The sequence below is a fragment of the Tenrec ecaudatus genome, chromosome 5 (genome assembly GCF_050624435.1).
Source record: "Tenrec ecaudatus isolate mTenEca1 chromosome 5, mTenEca1.hap1, whole genome shotgun sequence".
In the NCBI taxonomy this organism is placed as follows: Eukaryota; Metazoa; Chordata; class Mammalia; order Afrosoricida; family Tenrecidae; genus Tenrec; species Tenrec ecaudatus.
Genome location: NC_134534.1, coordinates 180,956,572 through 180,974,813, shown reverse-complemented (window position 1 = coordinate 180,974,813; position 18,242 = coordinate 180,956,572). Strand labels below are relative to the sequence as shown.

Sequence of the window (18,242 nt, the reverse complement as noted above, 5' to 3'; positions counted from 1 at the left end):
TCTTCCCTTATTAAAGATGCGTTGAACCGCCAAAATGTGCTCATAAAGATTCCTCGGACTATACATAACATAAAGGCTACTTAAAATCCCAGCAACATTTCAGTAGTTCAAGAACGACCTTTACATGCACATACTGTGAACATGTGCATATGTAAGAATAGGCTGGCACTTTCAGCAAGAGGACCTTTGTTTACTGCCGGTCCAGTTACGTCTGTGATGGTCTTCCAGAAAACACCGAGACGCTGTTGTGTCTGGGGCTAGTAATGCCCTTAAGTGATAACACGTAAACGGGCTGGCGGTGACACCCCCACCCCCCACCCCTCACCCTGAGACAAGTGAAGCACCGAACTCCACTCCCTGTTGTCTCTAGCGGTGTCTCTTCAGAGCACTCAGCTCAGAGACGGAGCTGCACGAGAGACGAGCAGATGGCTCCCGGCTTTGCTCAGCATACAGTACTGTGTGTGTCTTGTTACTCACACACTGTGTTTGAAATAAGGTTGTAAAAGGGTACAAACAAAACCGGCAACCCATGTTCACAATATTGTGCATTTATGACAGTGATGTAGATTGAAAAACCCTACCACCAAAATGGTAACAGAATTTGTTCTAATCATGCAGTCTATAAAAAAGAGGGTTGTGCGATTCTTCCCGAGTTACGAATGCAGCCAGCTCACTGGGACCCAATGGGTATCAGTTTCCAGTCTATCAAATGTTGTCTTCAGCTCATGGAAGGCCACGGTGAGATCATCGTTGACTATGGTCTTGTCAAACAGGTGGCCATACTGGTTTTCCATGATCTGTGCAGACTGGATCATTTCTTGAAAGTCTTCTTCCTGAAAGGGAAGTTATATTTTAAAAATCGGTTAACCAGGCAATGACATCACTTCCTATTAATGCAAACATTCTACCATTGACTCACCCAGGACGTGTCTGGGCTCTTCTCTCCATCCAGGATTGAAAAGGATCCTCCTTGACCATGAGCTCCTCAGCCGTCTTACTCTTCCCTATTATCTCTGACTCGTGTCTGACAAAACCCGCATCTCCCACCTTCCCTGTACTTCTGCATAATTGGTCACGAGGTTTAGCACAACCGGGATACTTGTATATGGACGTCGTTATGGGACGGGAACGAAAGCGAAGAACCGTTTACTCAATATTCAACCTGGTTGTCTTCCTTGCGCTTCCTCATCTCGGGGAACTTAAAACACAAACACCTTTTTCAGAGCTGCATGCATTTATTAAGAGGTCGTTACTAAGCCCGGCCGGTTTCTCGTTAGAAGGGGTTCGGGAGCCCCTCGTGCTCACATTTGTGAAACCCCAAAGTATTTTAGTTGGCTACATAGCTCGACTATATCATTACAGCTAAATGTGCCAAACCGTAAGAATATGTTACCATTTATTATCTTGAGAAGCCTTTAAACTTATAAATAGTACACAATAAAACTCCTTATATTGCAACATACTGAAATGATTTCAGAGCCCCGTTTCGATGTCACACACAGTTCCACCGCACAACTTTTCACTTCAGTCTCCATCAAGAGCAAGGTCACTGACATCCTGACTGCTCCCAGTCAGCGGGATGTGCGCTTCAGACCCAGTGATACTTATCAGATCTGCAAATGCCAACTCCCTGCCATCAGACGCACAGCACCCCATACCACACAGCAGGACTGCCCTGGTGGGTTTTCCCAGAAGCTTTACAAGAGTAAAAGGCCTCGTATCTTTTTCTTGGCGCGACTGGTGGGTTCGAACTGGTGACCTTAAAGTTAGTAGCCCAACACGGAGTCAGAAATCCAATCTGCATTTGGTTAGCACAATTAACAGCTTGTAAGGTAATGTAAACTAAGGCTAAAGATGAGCTAATTAAGAGAAAAAAACAAAAGTAAAGCTTTTCACATGTAATTGCTTTGCTTTTAGTTTTTGATCCAAAGGAAAAAAAACACGATTCAGAGGGCAAAAACCAAAACAATGAAAGATCTTGCCAGAAGCCAGTAGTCACCAGCATACCCCGGGCTCCAATTCCAGGAAATACAAGTATGATTGAAAAATAACACGAGGAGCCTACTTTCCCTATGTTCAGAAAGGTGCTTTTACTTGTCTGTGCTCACTCTGATTCATGTGCACGGAGACCAAAAAAGAAAAATATTAAAATGTTCATTTTAAGACTGCTGCTTTTCCTAACAGTAATCGACTCTGGCTTTTTGCTTACCCAACTTTAATAAGGCCAGTCTGAAAAATAATCGGTAGGCGTTATATCGACGCGAGTCCACCAAAATCCTATCTGTGTGCCTGATAACAACCCAAATGTCCGCTTCATGTGAGGATCCGTCCATAGAAGCCAAAAGCCAGTTACCGAGCGATCAGTCAAAGGGGATGCAGCCCGGACGCACAATTCTACCTAGATGAGTGTGTGGTCACGGCGCCAAGTGCCGCAGTCTCCTCAGAGGCTGCTACTGCCGGGCTGCTTCACACTCACTCTGCTCATCGCCCGTGCACTTACTGTGAAGGGTTTGGCCGCTCCTTGGTCGTCTTTGCTTGAAATAATCTTGGCATTTTTTCTTGTCTCTCTCAGACGTTCTATTGACGGAGGCTTTATAAATATCACAAATGGCTTAAATTCTAGTGTTCGTAAATGCTTTACTGTCTGCAAGGGAAAAATGGTGGGTTTGTTTTTTGTTTTTCTTAGAACGCCTTAAGTGAGTTTTAGAACAAACCATTCTTTTTCTAAAGAGAAAATTCACTCAAATCTTCATCTAACGCAGGTCAGTGGGTTTTCTGTACGCTATTTGCGCAATGCGTTGCTGACAATTAAATGTACAGATACCTCTGAAAAGATGTCAAGAGCATGTGGTTGGCATTTATTAATGTTTTGAAGTACGCACTCATCGAAATGGAACACACGTGGCTAATCATACCAGGAAATTGGTTTCTTAGATCAACTGCTCAAAAAGTTGCTGTGAACTAAATAGGAAGACTTCTATTCCTGTATTAAGTGATTGCATTTGAATGAGTCCAAGCATCTGTTCCCAATCCTGCCCCTTCAGAGGCCCCTCCAGGTGCAGGCTCCCAACTCCCCATGAAGGTGACCAAGAGGTCCTCATCCAATCCTTCATGATCTTTGGGCTCTGCTTCTGGATACTGAACTCTACAACCAAATGGGGCTGGCAGTGGGGTGAGAGTGGAATGAGTAAGTCCAGTCCGTGTGGCAATATGTATGGTGACGTGTTGGTGGGGAAGGAGGGGGAGGTAAGCACTGGCGGGAGTTTTGGGGCGACTACACCCAGTGTCCCGGCAGAGAATTTCCTCACAAGCAGAACAATTCCATTCATTGCTATTGCCTAATGCAGAAGTCAGCCTCCCCATGGAGCCGAGGGAACCCGGGCCTCCATCTTTATCTTCTGTGAAGAGCTCCTCCGGGTCCTGTTGACCTTGGCAGGGTGTACAGAAGGCACCTCCCAGGCTGCAGCCGTGCTGGAGGGGAGAGGGCGGGGTTTCTGGGTGATGTGAGAAAGGTTGAGGGTGGGTATCGGCTGGAGGACATGCAGTATGAGAGGAAGACACAGCCGCATTCTAGAGTGTTCCTCAGCGTTCCCAGAGGGAAGGCGAACAGGGACCCTTGGCTACAGCAGGGACCGCGTCCCTCACAAGGGCTGTGAAATGGCACTCGGCTCTGTTGGCTGGGACACCGGGAGGAGCCAGCATTAAAGCAAGACACCAGGGGACAACGCAGCGTCCACTATGAAGAGTGATATGCACTTACAGTCATTTAGAACACACAAAAAACTTTAGATACATGCAATGGTGCGTGGGCTTAAAAATAAACACAAAATACCTAGAAGAAATATGCTATAGCCATTGCATTTAGCAAAAACTAAATATAGACAACAGATCTTGGGCCCCTCTGCCCCAGTTTTTTAATACTAAGGGCTATTTCATCACAAACGTTTTCTCTAATCACATTTACAGATAAATGCTCTTGTGATCTTACAATAGAGGCTGGACAGAGGTTATAATGGAAACTAAGAATGAACAGACTCCAAATTTACCGCCCACTGAAATGCCCACATGAAGCCTGATCACAGGGGTGCCCGGGGGCTGAGAAGTTCATTGATCACAGGGGTGCCCGGGGGCCAAGAAGTCCACTGATTACTCACGTGAGGCTGAACATCCAGCAGACAGACTTTGTTTCGAGCGAGCACAGACCGAACGGAGTCTATGCTGGTCCCGTAGTAGTTATTTTTATATTCACCATATTCAATGAACCTGTAGAAAATCAGAGATGCATCGGATCGTTTTTGAACTTAAACAAACGACAGTTAAGAAGATATGCAATTCATATAGAAGGTTTTTAGGGTTTTCCCCCCTTGGTGGAACATGTTTAATAAACTCCGTCCAATAAAATAAAGAGGGCCAAGTGCTTCAGAAGTCAATTTACCAAAATCATCTATTTTATATGTTCAAATCAGTAACACTGGCTTGTATTACACTTAAGCTGAAAAAAAGGAGAGAAACAGCACTGTGCTCCAGCAGTGCTCCAATGTTTTCCATCACCTTTTCCCCAGATCTAATGCAATGCAATAAAAGGGCGAATAAACCAGACAATAGAAACTACTGACATTTCAGGCACACCCCAGAATAACCAAGCTCGGCTCAGAAGGAAAGGGGGTTGGGTGGTAGTTAATGGGGCCAGGGCAGCCGATTATGTGCTCTTAAAACACCAACCCTGGGCCAAACGAGAGAAAAAGCATTTTGATGTTTCAATAAAAGCCCACAACGCTCCATTAAAACACACATTATTCTCTGATGCCCTAAAATATCAGCAGTTCAGTAAATGGATGACCTGGCCGGGGGTCGGCATGGGGAGGGGCAGCAGCACGGAGCGAGCTGGAGGACCTGGGACAAGCAGCGGGACCACCAGCCTCAGCTCAATTTCTTGAAGAAGCAAGAGCGGAGAACGTGCGCAGACACACGGCCATCCTCGGGGACTTGTTAGCACGGACCCCACCTCCCGGGGCCGCCAGGTGTGCTGGGCAGAACTGTGCACCAGAGAGATGTATTAGGCGGTCGTTAAATTGGTTTTTAAAAATAAAAATCAATTGGTGTTCTCAATTTGAGGTGAACCAGTGGGTCGAAGGAGGTCACAGCACACTGGCCTTCTTCCGACATTCCACACGACTCCTTTCTGTTTAACTTCAGTGTAGACGGCCTCAGTTCTTAGAAGCTGAAGGTGAAGAGAGTGATCACTAGCCAAAGCATCATGGCGTTCGTGCGCGGTCAGCATTACTTTCCAAGTCCACCCAACACAGGGAGGGGGACTCCTAGTCGTCTGGGGCGCGATACATGCAGGCACGTGAATGACTGAAAACGGGGCACATGCCTGAAAACGGGGCACACGGAAATCACGGGCCCATCCCCACATACTTGTTATTTTGCACGTCTGTCTCAAACAAGTGCTTGGAAATGAAAATATATTCCACGCCGTCACTCTCCTGGCTTCTTCGGGCCCTGGTCGTGTCTGGGATTTAATGACAAAGAGCTTAGGAACACCCGTATCAGTTACCTTAAAGAGAGATTTGCAAAGAAGTCACCAAACGTATTTGATTACAGGGCTATTTCTTTAAAAGTTTGCTTTTTAAAGCGGCTAAAAAGAAAGGCAGCTAATAAAGCATCTATAGTACAGTTTCGTGCATTCATCTTTTCAGACATTAGAATTCTGATCAATTTTAAGGCAGTAAATATTAAATTGCACTGTGTCTAGGCTATTATCCACTATGTTTTCAAGGTTCTCCAAAATGCTAATTAAATGGAAAAATAAAACCCAACCGCCCGCCCGCCCGACAGACTGACTGACTGCAGAATGGAGTGGACAGAGTACAACTGCCGTATCGGGTTCCTCTGCAGAACATGCCCGCGTCGTTGTCCTTCTCCGGAGGCGGGTGGGTGTGAGCCACCACACCAACCTCTGGGCCAGCAGCCCAATGCCTCGCCCACTACAACACTAGATGTGACCCCTTGAGAAACAAGCAAACGAAAAAACCCACTGTCTTAGCGAGCACTATGCTTACTAGCCTTATTTATTACCGCTTCCCCGCCAGGTTGTGAGGTCAAGTGAGTCTCCTTAACACAGGCACACAGTGGGTCTGCATGCTCCGTATAAAGGGCGGAAGTCAGTGATCTGTATCTGTGCGTGCTCTTCACTCCTTATGCGACAAATTATTCGCAGCCCCTTTTTTTAGAAATGCCACCCAGCTCAACTACTTAGTAATTAAGACTTAATGAATTCAGTACTTTAAGTATGAAGGGGCAGTGCTATTCTCTGGGACGGCCACGTCCTTGGCAGGAACAGCATGACATCCCAATAACTTTATCCTAAAAACCAAGAATGAGTTCCATAGCAGGAAAAATCCGATTAAAGTATCTATAACCAGATACACAGCCCACAATATGAGATTCCATCTCGTCCGATGCCGTTTTGGAATTTGAGATTAATTTCCTTTTGTTACTTTAGCAATTATGTTGTTGCTATTTGGTTTTTAAGCAAGTACTGGCTTTTGGAAAAACGCTCCTGCTGAAACTAAAATTGAGGGTTTTCCATGAAGGAACTTGTTTTTCACAATCCCAGAACGGAAAGGATGGTCTGCTCGCAGTCCCCCCGCAGGACCTTTGGGAAACGGAGGATATACAGTTTAAGCATCATGGCTTGGAGGATGAGAAACAGTATTTAGAGCCGTATCAAGGGATAACTGCACAATACATGTATGAACTTGCCAGACACACAGGTCCAAACTGAAGGGGTCCTCACACCGGACCAATCTGAATTATCCATGTCAGAGGCGACCTCACTGACAAAGAGCTGCAGTGTCTCATTGCAGTGAAGGCTCACGGGAATGCCACAAATGTACCTGTTTCCACCTCGGAAGTCTGAGTGAAGGCTTTGGCCCAGGTTCTGATGGAAAAGGGAAAAGTGGCCACACCAATCATAAACATGCCCTACTGTTGGGTCGATTCTGACCCAGAGCAACCTCTAGAGGGCAGAGTAGGCCTTTGGCTGTGGGTTTTCGAAGTTGTAACTCTTTACAGGAGTAGAAAGCCTCATCTTTCTCCTGCGGAGCAACTGGTGGTTTTGAACTGCCGACCTTGCAGTTAGCAGCCCAACATGGGACCAACACAATCCAGGCTACTAACTCACCACCGCTCACTATTTAAACACCCACTATGCTTACAGTTCAAGATCGTCAACAGATAGGGAACAGACTCTGTCCACCCCTCCTTCCCAGCAACAAAAGCCCCAAATAATTGCCTTGGGAAGAAAACGAAAATATATAATAATAAAGGGTTTTTTTTTAAACAGGAGCTATGATTTATAACACCATGTTTAAAGAAATCCAAACTGTGTTACCTTATGGACAACGATGTGTTCTAGAACATGCGTACAGTCAAAAGTCTGATATGTACATGGAACTACCACAAGTCCTCGCCTCGACCACCCCAGAGCCTGATGCTCTCCTGAGGCATGAAAGGCTGCCTGGCAGGATCCAGATTTCGGGTGACAAAAGTTTTTGGAACGTATCAGGTATTTCAAATACATCGCAATATCTTTTGTTAATGGGTTTATTTTACTTTACTAAGCCCTGGTGGCATAATGGGTTACACACAAAGTCAGCAGTTTGAAACCGGCAGCTGCTCCACAATGGAAAGAGGAGGCTTTCTGCTCCTGTCCAGAGTTACAGTCTGGGAAACCGACAGCGGCGGTAACACCCTGTCCTATAGGGTGTCTGAGTCGGAGCTGACTCGATGGCAGTGGGTTTGAGTGGAAAGAAAGATCCTTGGGAAGACTGGTTACTTTAGTCACCATTTAGAGTGTGGCTGATAATCTGTAGCCTTATAACCATGGTAATCCTCCTTTCTGCAGGATGAGAACCTTCACAAGCAGATGCAGACAGAAAGCCAAGGCTCCTGCCACCACCTTCTTTACGAGCAACTTCTCATGTTCAGGAGGACTATGAGAGGATGTTCGGACAGCTCTTTCAGACATCTGAAAGCCAAGAATAATGGTAATCTCTGGATTTAACATCCCTTAAACACGTATTTTAAATCAAAATAGTTATAGCTGTACAAGTGGTCCCACTAGGACAGCTTGGTCACATGTTACTATTGCTCAGTGTACTCTGATAGGAACATGTTCGGTAACTATGGTGACCACCAGAGTGCCTAGGCTGTGGTTAGAGGCTGTCAAGTTGATCCCACCTCTCAGCGACCCCGTGTGACAAAACAAATGCTACCAACCCTTTCCTTTATGGAAGCCGATCGTGCCCGGTCCTCCTCCTGCAGAGCTGTGCTGGGGATTTGAACTGGAACCTTTTAGTCAGTAGCTAAGCACGATAATGTCACGTTGCCTGGGTCCCTTACTAAATATTTACACACTTGTAATAGTTGGAAAGTGGGAAAATAGTGAAACAAAATGTAGAGAAGATTCCACATCTACACATATAGAGCTGGATGAGTTTTACAGAACAAAGGTACCCGTATAATCAGCGCTCTAACAAGCAGTGGATAATCGCCTGCACCTTGGAATCACCTGGCTTCCCAACCCCCCCTCACGGTTCTCACGGCACACAGTAGCATCGTGCATGGAGGTGTGTGAGTGTGTAGGCGCGTGTCCTTACACGCATCCTGTGTGTGGGATTCACTCCCACTGCTGGACAACGTATTGGCAGGGTGTCCATTCTCACTCACCGCACTGTAGCACGCCACTGTGTAAAACAACTGCAGTGGGCTTAGCCGTCCATGCCAATGGGCATTTGGCTGTTTCCAGGTTTAACCTGCTACGAAATGTGTCTGTGGAAATATTCAGTATGTGCCTTTTGATTAGCGTATTTCGGTGGGTGCATGCTGGGTGAGGAGTCACTGGACCACCATGCTGGCTGCAGTGACAGTAACATGCAGTGCTCTAAAGGGAGTGGGTTAACAAGCACGCCCACCAGCATGTTGCAAGAGTTTAACTGCATCCTATTTTATTTTTTTGCATTTAAATTGTCTGTTTGGAAAGGAGAATTATAGATTTAAACATCAGCAAACAGAATTCTGGTGGTGTCAGCCAACCGGTCAATTTGACTCGAAGCAATCAATATTTGCAAGGCAAAACGATTCTAAATTTTCAAAGTTGCTACTGAAAATATATTCTTCTTTAAATAGGTAAATCAATTCTCAATTGATGCCATGTCTATATTTTCCAACCCCACCTGATGTTATGAATTATCCAGGATGCTGACTATAAATACAAATTCCTAGGGCTTCTGTGAGATCTCCAGAAAGAACATCTCTTGGGATCTTTTTTATACCAGCCTCAAGATCTTCCTATTACCAGAGAAGTCTGGAAGACTAATCCACAGGGGCCTCTGACATTAGAGCCCTGTGAGAATCAATCAGACTGGTCAATGATACTGAAATGCACACATGCAACATTTGTTGACTTTGCTGTATGTTTGGTTGTGTATTTTGACTCCAGACGGATGCCTCTCCATGCCGACGAAGGGGCTGGCTTCAGGACTTCCCCCATGGGCCCTCCATGGATACCCACCGCCGCGGATGCTCCATCCCTGATACAAAATAGTGACACAGTCGGGGTGAGTCTCACTGTATTTGCCCATCCGGCATTTGACGGATTGCTCTGACGACTTCATTACTCCCCTCCCTCAGTACTTTTGATCCTCAGTTGAATACACCCCTGGGGAACGTCCCCCTGTACCCTGAATTAGAACCTTCATGTTAACAAGACGCCAGGTCCGATCTGTGGATCCTGTGTGCTTATCAGCTGTGCGAAGGCAGATTCAATTGTGTGGCCCATAGAGCTCCAAGTGGACGTCAGCATGCACGACCCGTCGGCACCCCAGGAAGACAGAGTAGGGGCGGAAGGCACGCTGTGAGGGGCAACGACTGCAAACTCAGGATGGGCCAATGACCCATCAAAAGATGGGAACGTGAGCAGAGCCACAGGAAGCAGCTGCTGGGGGAGAGTTTCTGGGAGAGTGTTTACACAACCTGTTCATCGGCTTTCTCAACTGTTTCACAGACTGTGTTTTTAAGATGCTGTCAGTTGCCCGATTTGAAAGCATGGTTATGTAGATGCTACTGAATCAGGACCTCTGCATTAGCAAGGTGCTCAGTGATGCTTTCGGACCTTATGATTTGGGAAAGCTGAGGTAGAACTGCGACTTGCTGGAAGGCCTGCATCAACCTTGCCTCAAAAGCCCGCTGCAACCTAGGAAACGCTGAATAACTCAAAGTAACCTGGGTAGCCCCTTCCTTACAGTAACCTGGGTAGCCCCTTCCTTACAGTAACCTGGGTAGCTCCTTCCTTACAGTAACCTGGGTAGCCCCTTCCTTACAGTAACCTGGGTAGCTCCTTCCTTACAGTAACCTGGGTAGCCCCTTCCTTACAGTAACCTGGGTAGCTCCTTCCTTACAGTAACCTGGGTAGCCCCTTCCTTACAGTAACCTGGGTAGCCCCTTCCTTACAGTAACCTGGGTAGCCCCTTCCTTACAGTAACCTGGGTAGCCCCTTCCTTACAGTAACCTGGGTAGCTCCTTCCTTACAGTAACCTGGGTAGCTCCTTCCTTACAGTAACCTGGGTAGCCCCTTCCTTACAGTAACCTGGGTAGCCCCTTCCTTACAGTAACCTGGGTAGCTCCTTCCTTACAGTAACCTGGGTAGCTCCTTCCTTACAGTAACCTGGGTAGCTCCTTCCTTACAGTAACCTGGGTTGCCCCTTCCTTACAGTAACCTGGGTAGCTCCTTCCTTACAGTAACCTGGGTAGCCCCTTCCTTCTTTGCGGAAGCAGAGCTAATCACATCCATCTGACGAGGACTCAGTACATTGGGACCAATAATGAATCCCAAACAAGCAATCATATCAACGTGAACAAGGGGGGCAGAGTGGAGACCCAAAGCCCATCTGTAGAAAATTGGACATCCCCTCACCAAGGGTCACAAGGAAAGGATGAGCCAGCCAAGGTGCAGTATAGCATTGATGAAACATGCATTTCTCTAATTCTTTAATGGTCCCTCCCACACACCCCAGTTCTACTTTACAAATCCAGCTAGACCAGAGTACTGACAATGGTACCAATAAGAGTTCTTGACACATGGAATCCAGGGCAGATAAACGCCCCAGGAACAATAATGGTAGCAATACTGTGATGGGTAGGTTTGTTGTGTCAACAGGGCCAATGAACACATGTGAGATTGATTGTATGGTGGAGAGATAAATAGCTCGGTGAGCCTTGCCCCTCTCTCTCTCTTGCTCTTTGATCATCAGACTAGTGTGGTTGCCTACCCGTGGACTGTGTCGCTGTAACTTGAGGTTCCTTCAAGACCTGCTCCGCCACACTACTGGAAGGCACATCTCTTGAGCTGAGGACTGTGGGACCATGTCATCTGGCTGACTGTTGGTGACCTGCTGCTGTTTGCTGCCTGTGCCCGGATTGTCTGAACTGCTCCACAGAGGACTACCCCTCAGCCCTCAAAACTTAAAGGACTACTGGTGTCCTAGCTGTCTCACAGGAGTGAGTTACACTGAGCCATTTGTACTGCTTTATAGATTAGTTAACTGTTTATTTCTTATGTTATCCATCTATCTATAAAAATATATGCAAAACTATTAGTGTCCTGGGTTTGTTTCTTTAGAGAACCCTGTCTCACACAGATACCATCAGGGTTGGGGGAAGGTGGGGGGAGAAAGGGGGAACCGATTGCAATGACTGACATATAAACACCACCCCCCGCCACCCCCCAGGGTGACAAACAACATAAACTTGGGTAAAGGGAGACTGCGGACAGTCTAAGATATGAAAATAATAATAATTTATCAAGGGTTCATGAGGGTGGGAGGATGGGGGAGGGAGGAAAAAAATGAGAAGCTGATACCTAAGGCTCAAGTAGAAAGAAAATGTTTCAAAAAGGAGGTTGGCAACATATGTACAGATCTGCTTGACACAATGGATGTATAGATTGTTATAAGAGCTGAGAGCCCTAAAATACGATAGTTTTAAAGACATCATTTTCCCATTCAATCTGCTTCCCGTTGTCTAGGATTCTTTCCTAATTTTTCACCTGTAAGCTTAAGAGGAGCCCTGGTGGTGTCGTCAGTTATGACTCAGGCTGTTAACCACAAGGGCAGCGGTTCGAACCCACCAGCAGCTCCATGGGAGAAAGAGGAGGCTTTCTGCTTCCACACTGACTTACAGCCTCAGAAACCCCAAGGGCAGCTCTCCTCCATCCTGTAGGCTGGCTGTCCATGGCAAGTGCTCGGCAAAGTTTTCTGAGTGCAGCGGGTCACGATGCCGCTTTTCTGAGAGTGAATGATCGAACTTAAAGCAGAAAACAAATAGGACGCCACATTTTTCTTTGTTTTCACCTGTCTGTGGGAACCAGCCATCCTGTAACTGATGGTGGAACATGGTGGCAGCATCAAGAAATAACTTGAAATACTAGGAAAGTATGATTTCATAATAAAGTTGAGCTCTTCCAAAACGAAGGCGTGCTGCTTATGGCAACATACAAACGAGTTAAAAGGGGGGAGGGGTGAGGCTAAAACCACTTGAAAAGTCAGCCTTGCAATTGAGCCTTTGAGACGGGCCTTCCTGGCATCAGCACATTAAGCAGTCAAATAGCACTGACTCTGGAGACCAGAATGTGTTTAATATCACATTTCATCGGTGAGAATGCCCGTGAAAACAAATTTTTTAAGACTAGATCCAACTCTGTGTCCTAGAAGAAGCCGGCCACATTTGGAGTTTATGCCAGCAAACGCCCCGTTTCGCACTATCTGCCAATGGCTACATATAAAAAATAATGGAGAGAGGCTTATATTGTAAGAAAGCCCCCTCATCCATCTGCGATTTGGGGAAAAACTCTGGAACATATTAGCACTTAGTTTAGAAAACAAAATCATAAAGAACTTTTTTATTAAAGAGAAATTCGCTAAATGGTGCTTGGATGTCACACACAACACACACACACACACACCCTCCCCCCCCCCTCTACCTCACTGCCACCGAGTCCAGGACTACTTATAGTGACCCTGCAGGGGAGGAGAGAACTGACGGCACCAGTTCTGGGTTCTTTATGGAGTAGAAAGCTCCATCTCTCTCCTGTGGAGTGGCGGGTGGTTTCAAACTGGGGAACTCACCGTTGGCAACCCAATGCCTAAGCACTCTGCCGCAGGGCGCACGAAAACACACCACGGAAATCTGAGAGAACGGGAAAAGCTCTGATGAGCAAATCACCTCTCCGCCATCTGTGCCACCAGAACCTCTTGTGTCTCGGTGGCCTCTATGAAACACACAGCACAGGCTCATGGGGTGGCCTACCCAGGAGAAGGCGAGGGACACTGCTTGGCCGCAGTCAAGCTATGTAAGGGTGTGGTGACATTCTAAGCACCAGTGGCAGCACTTACGTGGCACGGTCACGCCGTAGTGTTGCGTGTCGCTGATCAGCAGCTTTCGTTTCAGTTCATTCAACCCTACTCCGACAGGGCCTGGAAGACAGAGCAGGATACATTAAGTTCACGACTGCACTCCACAGGGCAATTCCACAATCGACATTAACCCACAGAAAGAGGGAGAGAACGTGGTTCCAATGGCGTCTCCCAAGAGATGCGTTCTACTTGAGCTGGAAAGGAGAAAATGCTGGGATTCTTTATGCTGCTTTTTGACTTCTGTAAGTTTTAATCCCTACTTTTCCTTCCAAAAAAAAGTTAGAAATATTTGTTTTTTAAATGACACACAGTTAAAAGTACAGCAATACATGACCAAGTAATTGTACTCACTAAAATACACACACATGCATGCGCTGTTTACCCCACAGCTGAGTCAGTTCAGATGCATAGCGATTTCATAGGACAAAGCAGAACTTGTCTGCAGAGCCTAGAAGACTGTAAATCTTGACAGCACCAGACAGCCTCATCGGTCTCTTGTAGACTGGCTTCTGAGTTTGAACTGGCAACCTTGTGATTAGGAGCCCAACACTTAACCACCAGGGCTGCTGCCCTACTGGTGCCCATCAGAGCTTAAAAGTTATGTGCCATTAAAAAAAAACTGGATTGTGCGGTTCAGATAGTGGTTAAGGTGAATGCTGAATGTTTTTGATTCTGTAATCAAAGTTTAATTTCAACAAATTTTAAAAGTTTTAATTCACTGAAGTTAATTTTATTTTGGATGCAAACTAAATTGGTGTTCAGTGTCATCGAATGGAGCCCGGCCCCCGGAGACCCAATGCCCAACAGAACCAAACGCTGCACGGTCCTGCGCCAGCCTCACCACCGTCCCTCTGTCGAGCCCGTCGCTGCAGCCACGGTGTCCACCCATCTCATTGGGGGCCATCCTCTTTCTGCTGCCCCTCCACTTCACCAAGCACGATGTCCTTCTCCAGGGACTACTCTCTCCTGCAGCACATCCTAAGTAGATAAGACACCGTCTTGCCATCCTTGCCCCTAAGGAGCTCTCTGGTCCTATTTGTCCAACACACTGGTGTGTTCTTTCAGCAGCCCATGGTGCTTCCAATCTCTTCTCCAGCGCCACCATTCAAATGCATTTGACTTGACTCAATTTTCCCCTCAGTGACAACTTCTTAATCCAATAGAAGTTTTAATAGAGGCAAATGGCTTTATTGAAGAATCTGAGGTTAGGTGACTTTAGACCATTGTCTTTAAGCCTGGCAAGGTAAACACAGGGGCATCATCTCCCTGTTACCCTCACAGCAAAACTGCCCAGCAAACCAACACACGGCATCTTCTGATGGGCCCTTGCATCAATTCTGCCATCCACACTTGAGAAACTAGTGTTTCCCTGCTTTTGAACTTGACCTTAAGGCCACAATTTAGAGCCTCATCTTTCTCCTGCAGAGCAGCTGGTGGTTTTGAACTGCTGACCTTGTGTTTAGCAAACAGGTTACTGGGTAGCTTGTTTTTTATGAAGTCAAGCAGAGGTGGCAGCACGTGGTCTATGGAGAAGGTAGCACAAGGCTCTGGAATAGGCGTAACCATGGCGACCTAATGAGGTCTTGTGTGGCGAGCACGTACGTGTTTCATGTTCGCATGCATCGTCACCCTGCCAGCGCGTATTTCTATCCCCATGTTATACAGATAAGAGAACGGAGACAGGAGAGGCTAGCTCCATGTCCTAAGGTCACACACTTGGCATTCAAAGGCGTCCGGCTGCCTCAAGAACCGGCACTGTTTCCAGTCTACCTAACACAGAACTGAAAGAAAGCCGGGACAGCTGAGCCAGGTTACCCTGTGATTGGTTAACTTCTAGGGATCTTTCACCCCAGACTTTGGACAGTGATGTCTGTCTGTCTGTGAAACAGGCAGAGGCTCGGGTCACATGAAGGGATGGCCGTCAGACTTTGTGGTCTCTGCATTCATCCTGGGAAGAGCCGAAGGTGTCCAAGACGGACCTCACATAACGTGCGCTGGGCATGTCTGCCTGGGTCCCTGCTTGGCTCTTCAAATGCCCTTGCTTGCATTGAAGCCTCAAAGGCGAAGTGAAATTTGGATGGCTCACCCCGGCAGACCCTCTGTGGGAAACACATGTGGCAGTCTTCTTCTGTGCACATTGTTGGTACCACTGAGCCACCTGTCTCAGTCACCCTTGGACGAGAGGACGGACTCCTGCCCAGCCCGCACCATCCTCACCATCGTTTCTGTGTCGGAGTCCATGGTCGCAGCCTCTGTGCCAGTCTTTCTCGCTCAAGGCCTTCCTCTCTGTTGCTGTCCTTCCACTTGACCAAACATGATGCCCTTCCTCAGGGCCTGGTCTTTCCTAGGATTAAATCCAAAGTGGGTACGAGATGCTGCCTCGCCCTCCTCTCTTCTAAGGAGCATCCATGGCTGTTCTTCCAAGACAGATGTGTCCATTCCTCCGGCAGTCTGCGGCGCCTTGGATGTCCTCACGAACACCAATGCCAAATGCCTCAGTTCGTCATCTTCTTCCATAGTCCTGGCCCAGGTTTTCCAGGCACGTGAAGCAAGTGAAGAGATGACAGACGGCCTGGGAAACCCAATGGGGCCAGTGGCCTCTGTCCTCGAAGACCCGTGAGCTAGAATGGACAACTATATGGCACTGAGCTGGATCCATGCCATTCGGAGACGTTATGGGTTTCCATGGATCCCCTTGCAGATTTTCCCATTTTTACTCTACAGAAATGTGTTTGCGATGGAGATCAAAGTTTAAGAGAACAGAACCAAACATTTGTATCAAAATGTTAGTACAGGACACTTTCCAAATGAACTTATAGTTGACTCACGTGAGTCTTTTCCTTCTGAAAACATGGGTTCAACAACAAAAAAAGGTCTATATATGTTTTAAGAGCAAAAGTTGTTTTATGTTACAGATCAGGCACCTGATATTCTGTGGAAAGAACACCATCCAACAGGGGTCTTCCCAGGGGTACGTATATGCAGGTCAGCAGAAAGGAAACAAAGATCGATGTTCTGAATTGGAAACGAATAGATCCAAGCTGAGAAGTTAAAAAGGATGCACGGGTGGGAGATGTACCAAGGAAAGACAACCAAGGCCCGGCGTGGGAGCCTCAGAACTGTAAATACCCTGAGGAGCTGCCGGAGAGCGTTGGTGTGATGCTCGTATGCTTAGAACCTCCGTGAGTGGGTGATCCTATGCCATGGCTTTGTATTTTTAGTTCGATCTTCCCCTTGGGCATTAGTGCATGTCTTCAATGAATTATCATCATGAAGTCATGTATTCTTCTGGGAAGTATTCATTCAAGGTCAACACAAACCCACCTCCAAGTAGAGGACGGAAGCTCCTCCAAGTACGATACCATTGAACATGGCCACAAGAAATCGTCCCTGGGTAGCACCAACAGTGAAGTGCTCTACTACCGGCCATAAGGTTGGTTGTTCAAACCCACCGGGGGTAGCTCAGAGACAGGCCTGGTGAACTGCTTCAGAAGGTCCCAGCTTTAAACACCCTATAGAGCATCCTTCTACTCCCGCACCCAAGGGGCTGCCATGAAGGAGACTCGACCAGATGGCAACTAACAAAGACAGGAATCATGACAAAAGCATTGTTTAGGAATTAGACCGGCACATTTTCAGAAATGAAATGCGTGCATTATAACAAGGTTGCTGATGCAGTCTTTTTTTTTTTTTTTGTAAGGGTCCTGCGCAGGACCGAAGTAGCAGTTCTGAAGGTTAATGGGCCTCACATTAAATTCAATCATTTAAACAAAGATGGACTGGCACTTTACACATGAAAGGTCTACCATGCTGAAAGTTACAGTGCCAATAGTCTCTCTGGAAAGAAATCTGAGAGACGGGAAGGTGGGCAACCGCTATACATTCACACAGCAAGTCATTACCCACGGATGATAAAAATCCATACTTTGAAAGAAATTTTTAAAAATTTCATCTAGTAAGAAATGATCCTTGCATTTACACTACATCAAGGGGCATGTTTTGCTGTGATCAAGCATGCGTTCATCTTGTGCTATCAGTCTCTGCACACCTTGGCAGGCGTAGAATAGGGCGTAAGATAGTGAAAGCTACTGACAGACACAGCGTTTATTAGGTACTCTGTTGCCTCCAGCAAACCTGCATTGTTTAACACGAAAATCCCCCCACATTTCCCCCAGACATTTTTATGATATTGGCCAGACTTTTACTCTTAGTATCCAGAGAAAAAAAGATCAGAATTACTGAAGTCTGCAATAAATATCCAAACTGCCCTTACTTGAAAAAACACACACACACACGGCTCATGTGATTTATTGCAAGACAAATAAAAAAAAATCTCTAGGTATCCTTTGGAGCAGACAGATGTTATAAACGTCTACACATCACACTGTAGCGCTACCACTTTCGGCTGCTCTGGACATAAAATACAAACAGCCGTGCTATTATATGGGACCCGTGACCTTGTGACAATCACATTAGTGGGCAGGTGAGTTCTGTGCTGCAAAGTGAGAAACCGCTAAAGCTAAATTTAAAGTTCCCTTGGATTTGGAATGGGTCCATGGTGTGTGTGTGTGTGTGTGTGTGCGTGCGCGTGTGTGTGTTAAATAGAGCAACTGAACAGTTCCTAACCAGCCTGACCACGGCTCAGATGATCATTCCTTCTGTTCCTCTCACAAAGGAAGACAGACGCTGACAATGAGGACGAGGCTCTGTGGAAAGAGCATCATCTTTTCCAAATCGGCTGCTTCCCTTCGATGCTTACAAGGG

The 18,242-nt window shown here is 46.6% G+C and overlaps 1 protein-coding gene across 1 annotated transcript in view; it reads right to left on the bottom strand.

The window, feature by feature from the left end:
• Positions 1–502: 502 nt before the first annotated feature.
• MPP7 (MAGUK p55 scaffold protein 7) overlaps positions 503–18,242 on the bottom strand; it is a 143,102-nt gene continuing 125,362 nt past the window's right edge. The window contains exons 12-16 of the mRNA XM_075550913.1: positions 13,458–13,538; positions 5,422–5,515; positions 4,155–4,263; positions 2,501–2,644; positions 503–833 (exon numbers count right to left, since the gene is read on the bottom strand). Coding sequence (XP_075407028.1) covers positions 654–833; positions 2,501–2,644; positions 4,155–4,263; positions 5,422–5,515; positions 13,458–13,538 — 608 coding nt within the window. The 3' untranslated portion in view covers positions 503–653. The remainder of the gene's footprint in view (positions 834–2,500; positions 2,645–4,154; positions 4,264–5,421; positions 5,516–13,457; positions 13,539–18,242) is intronic.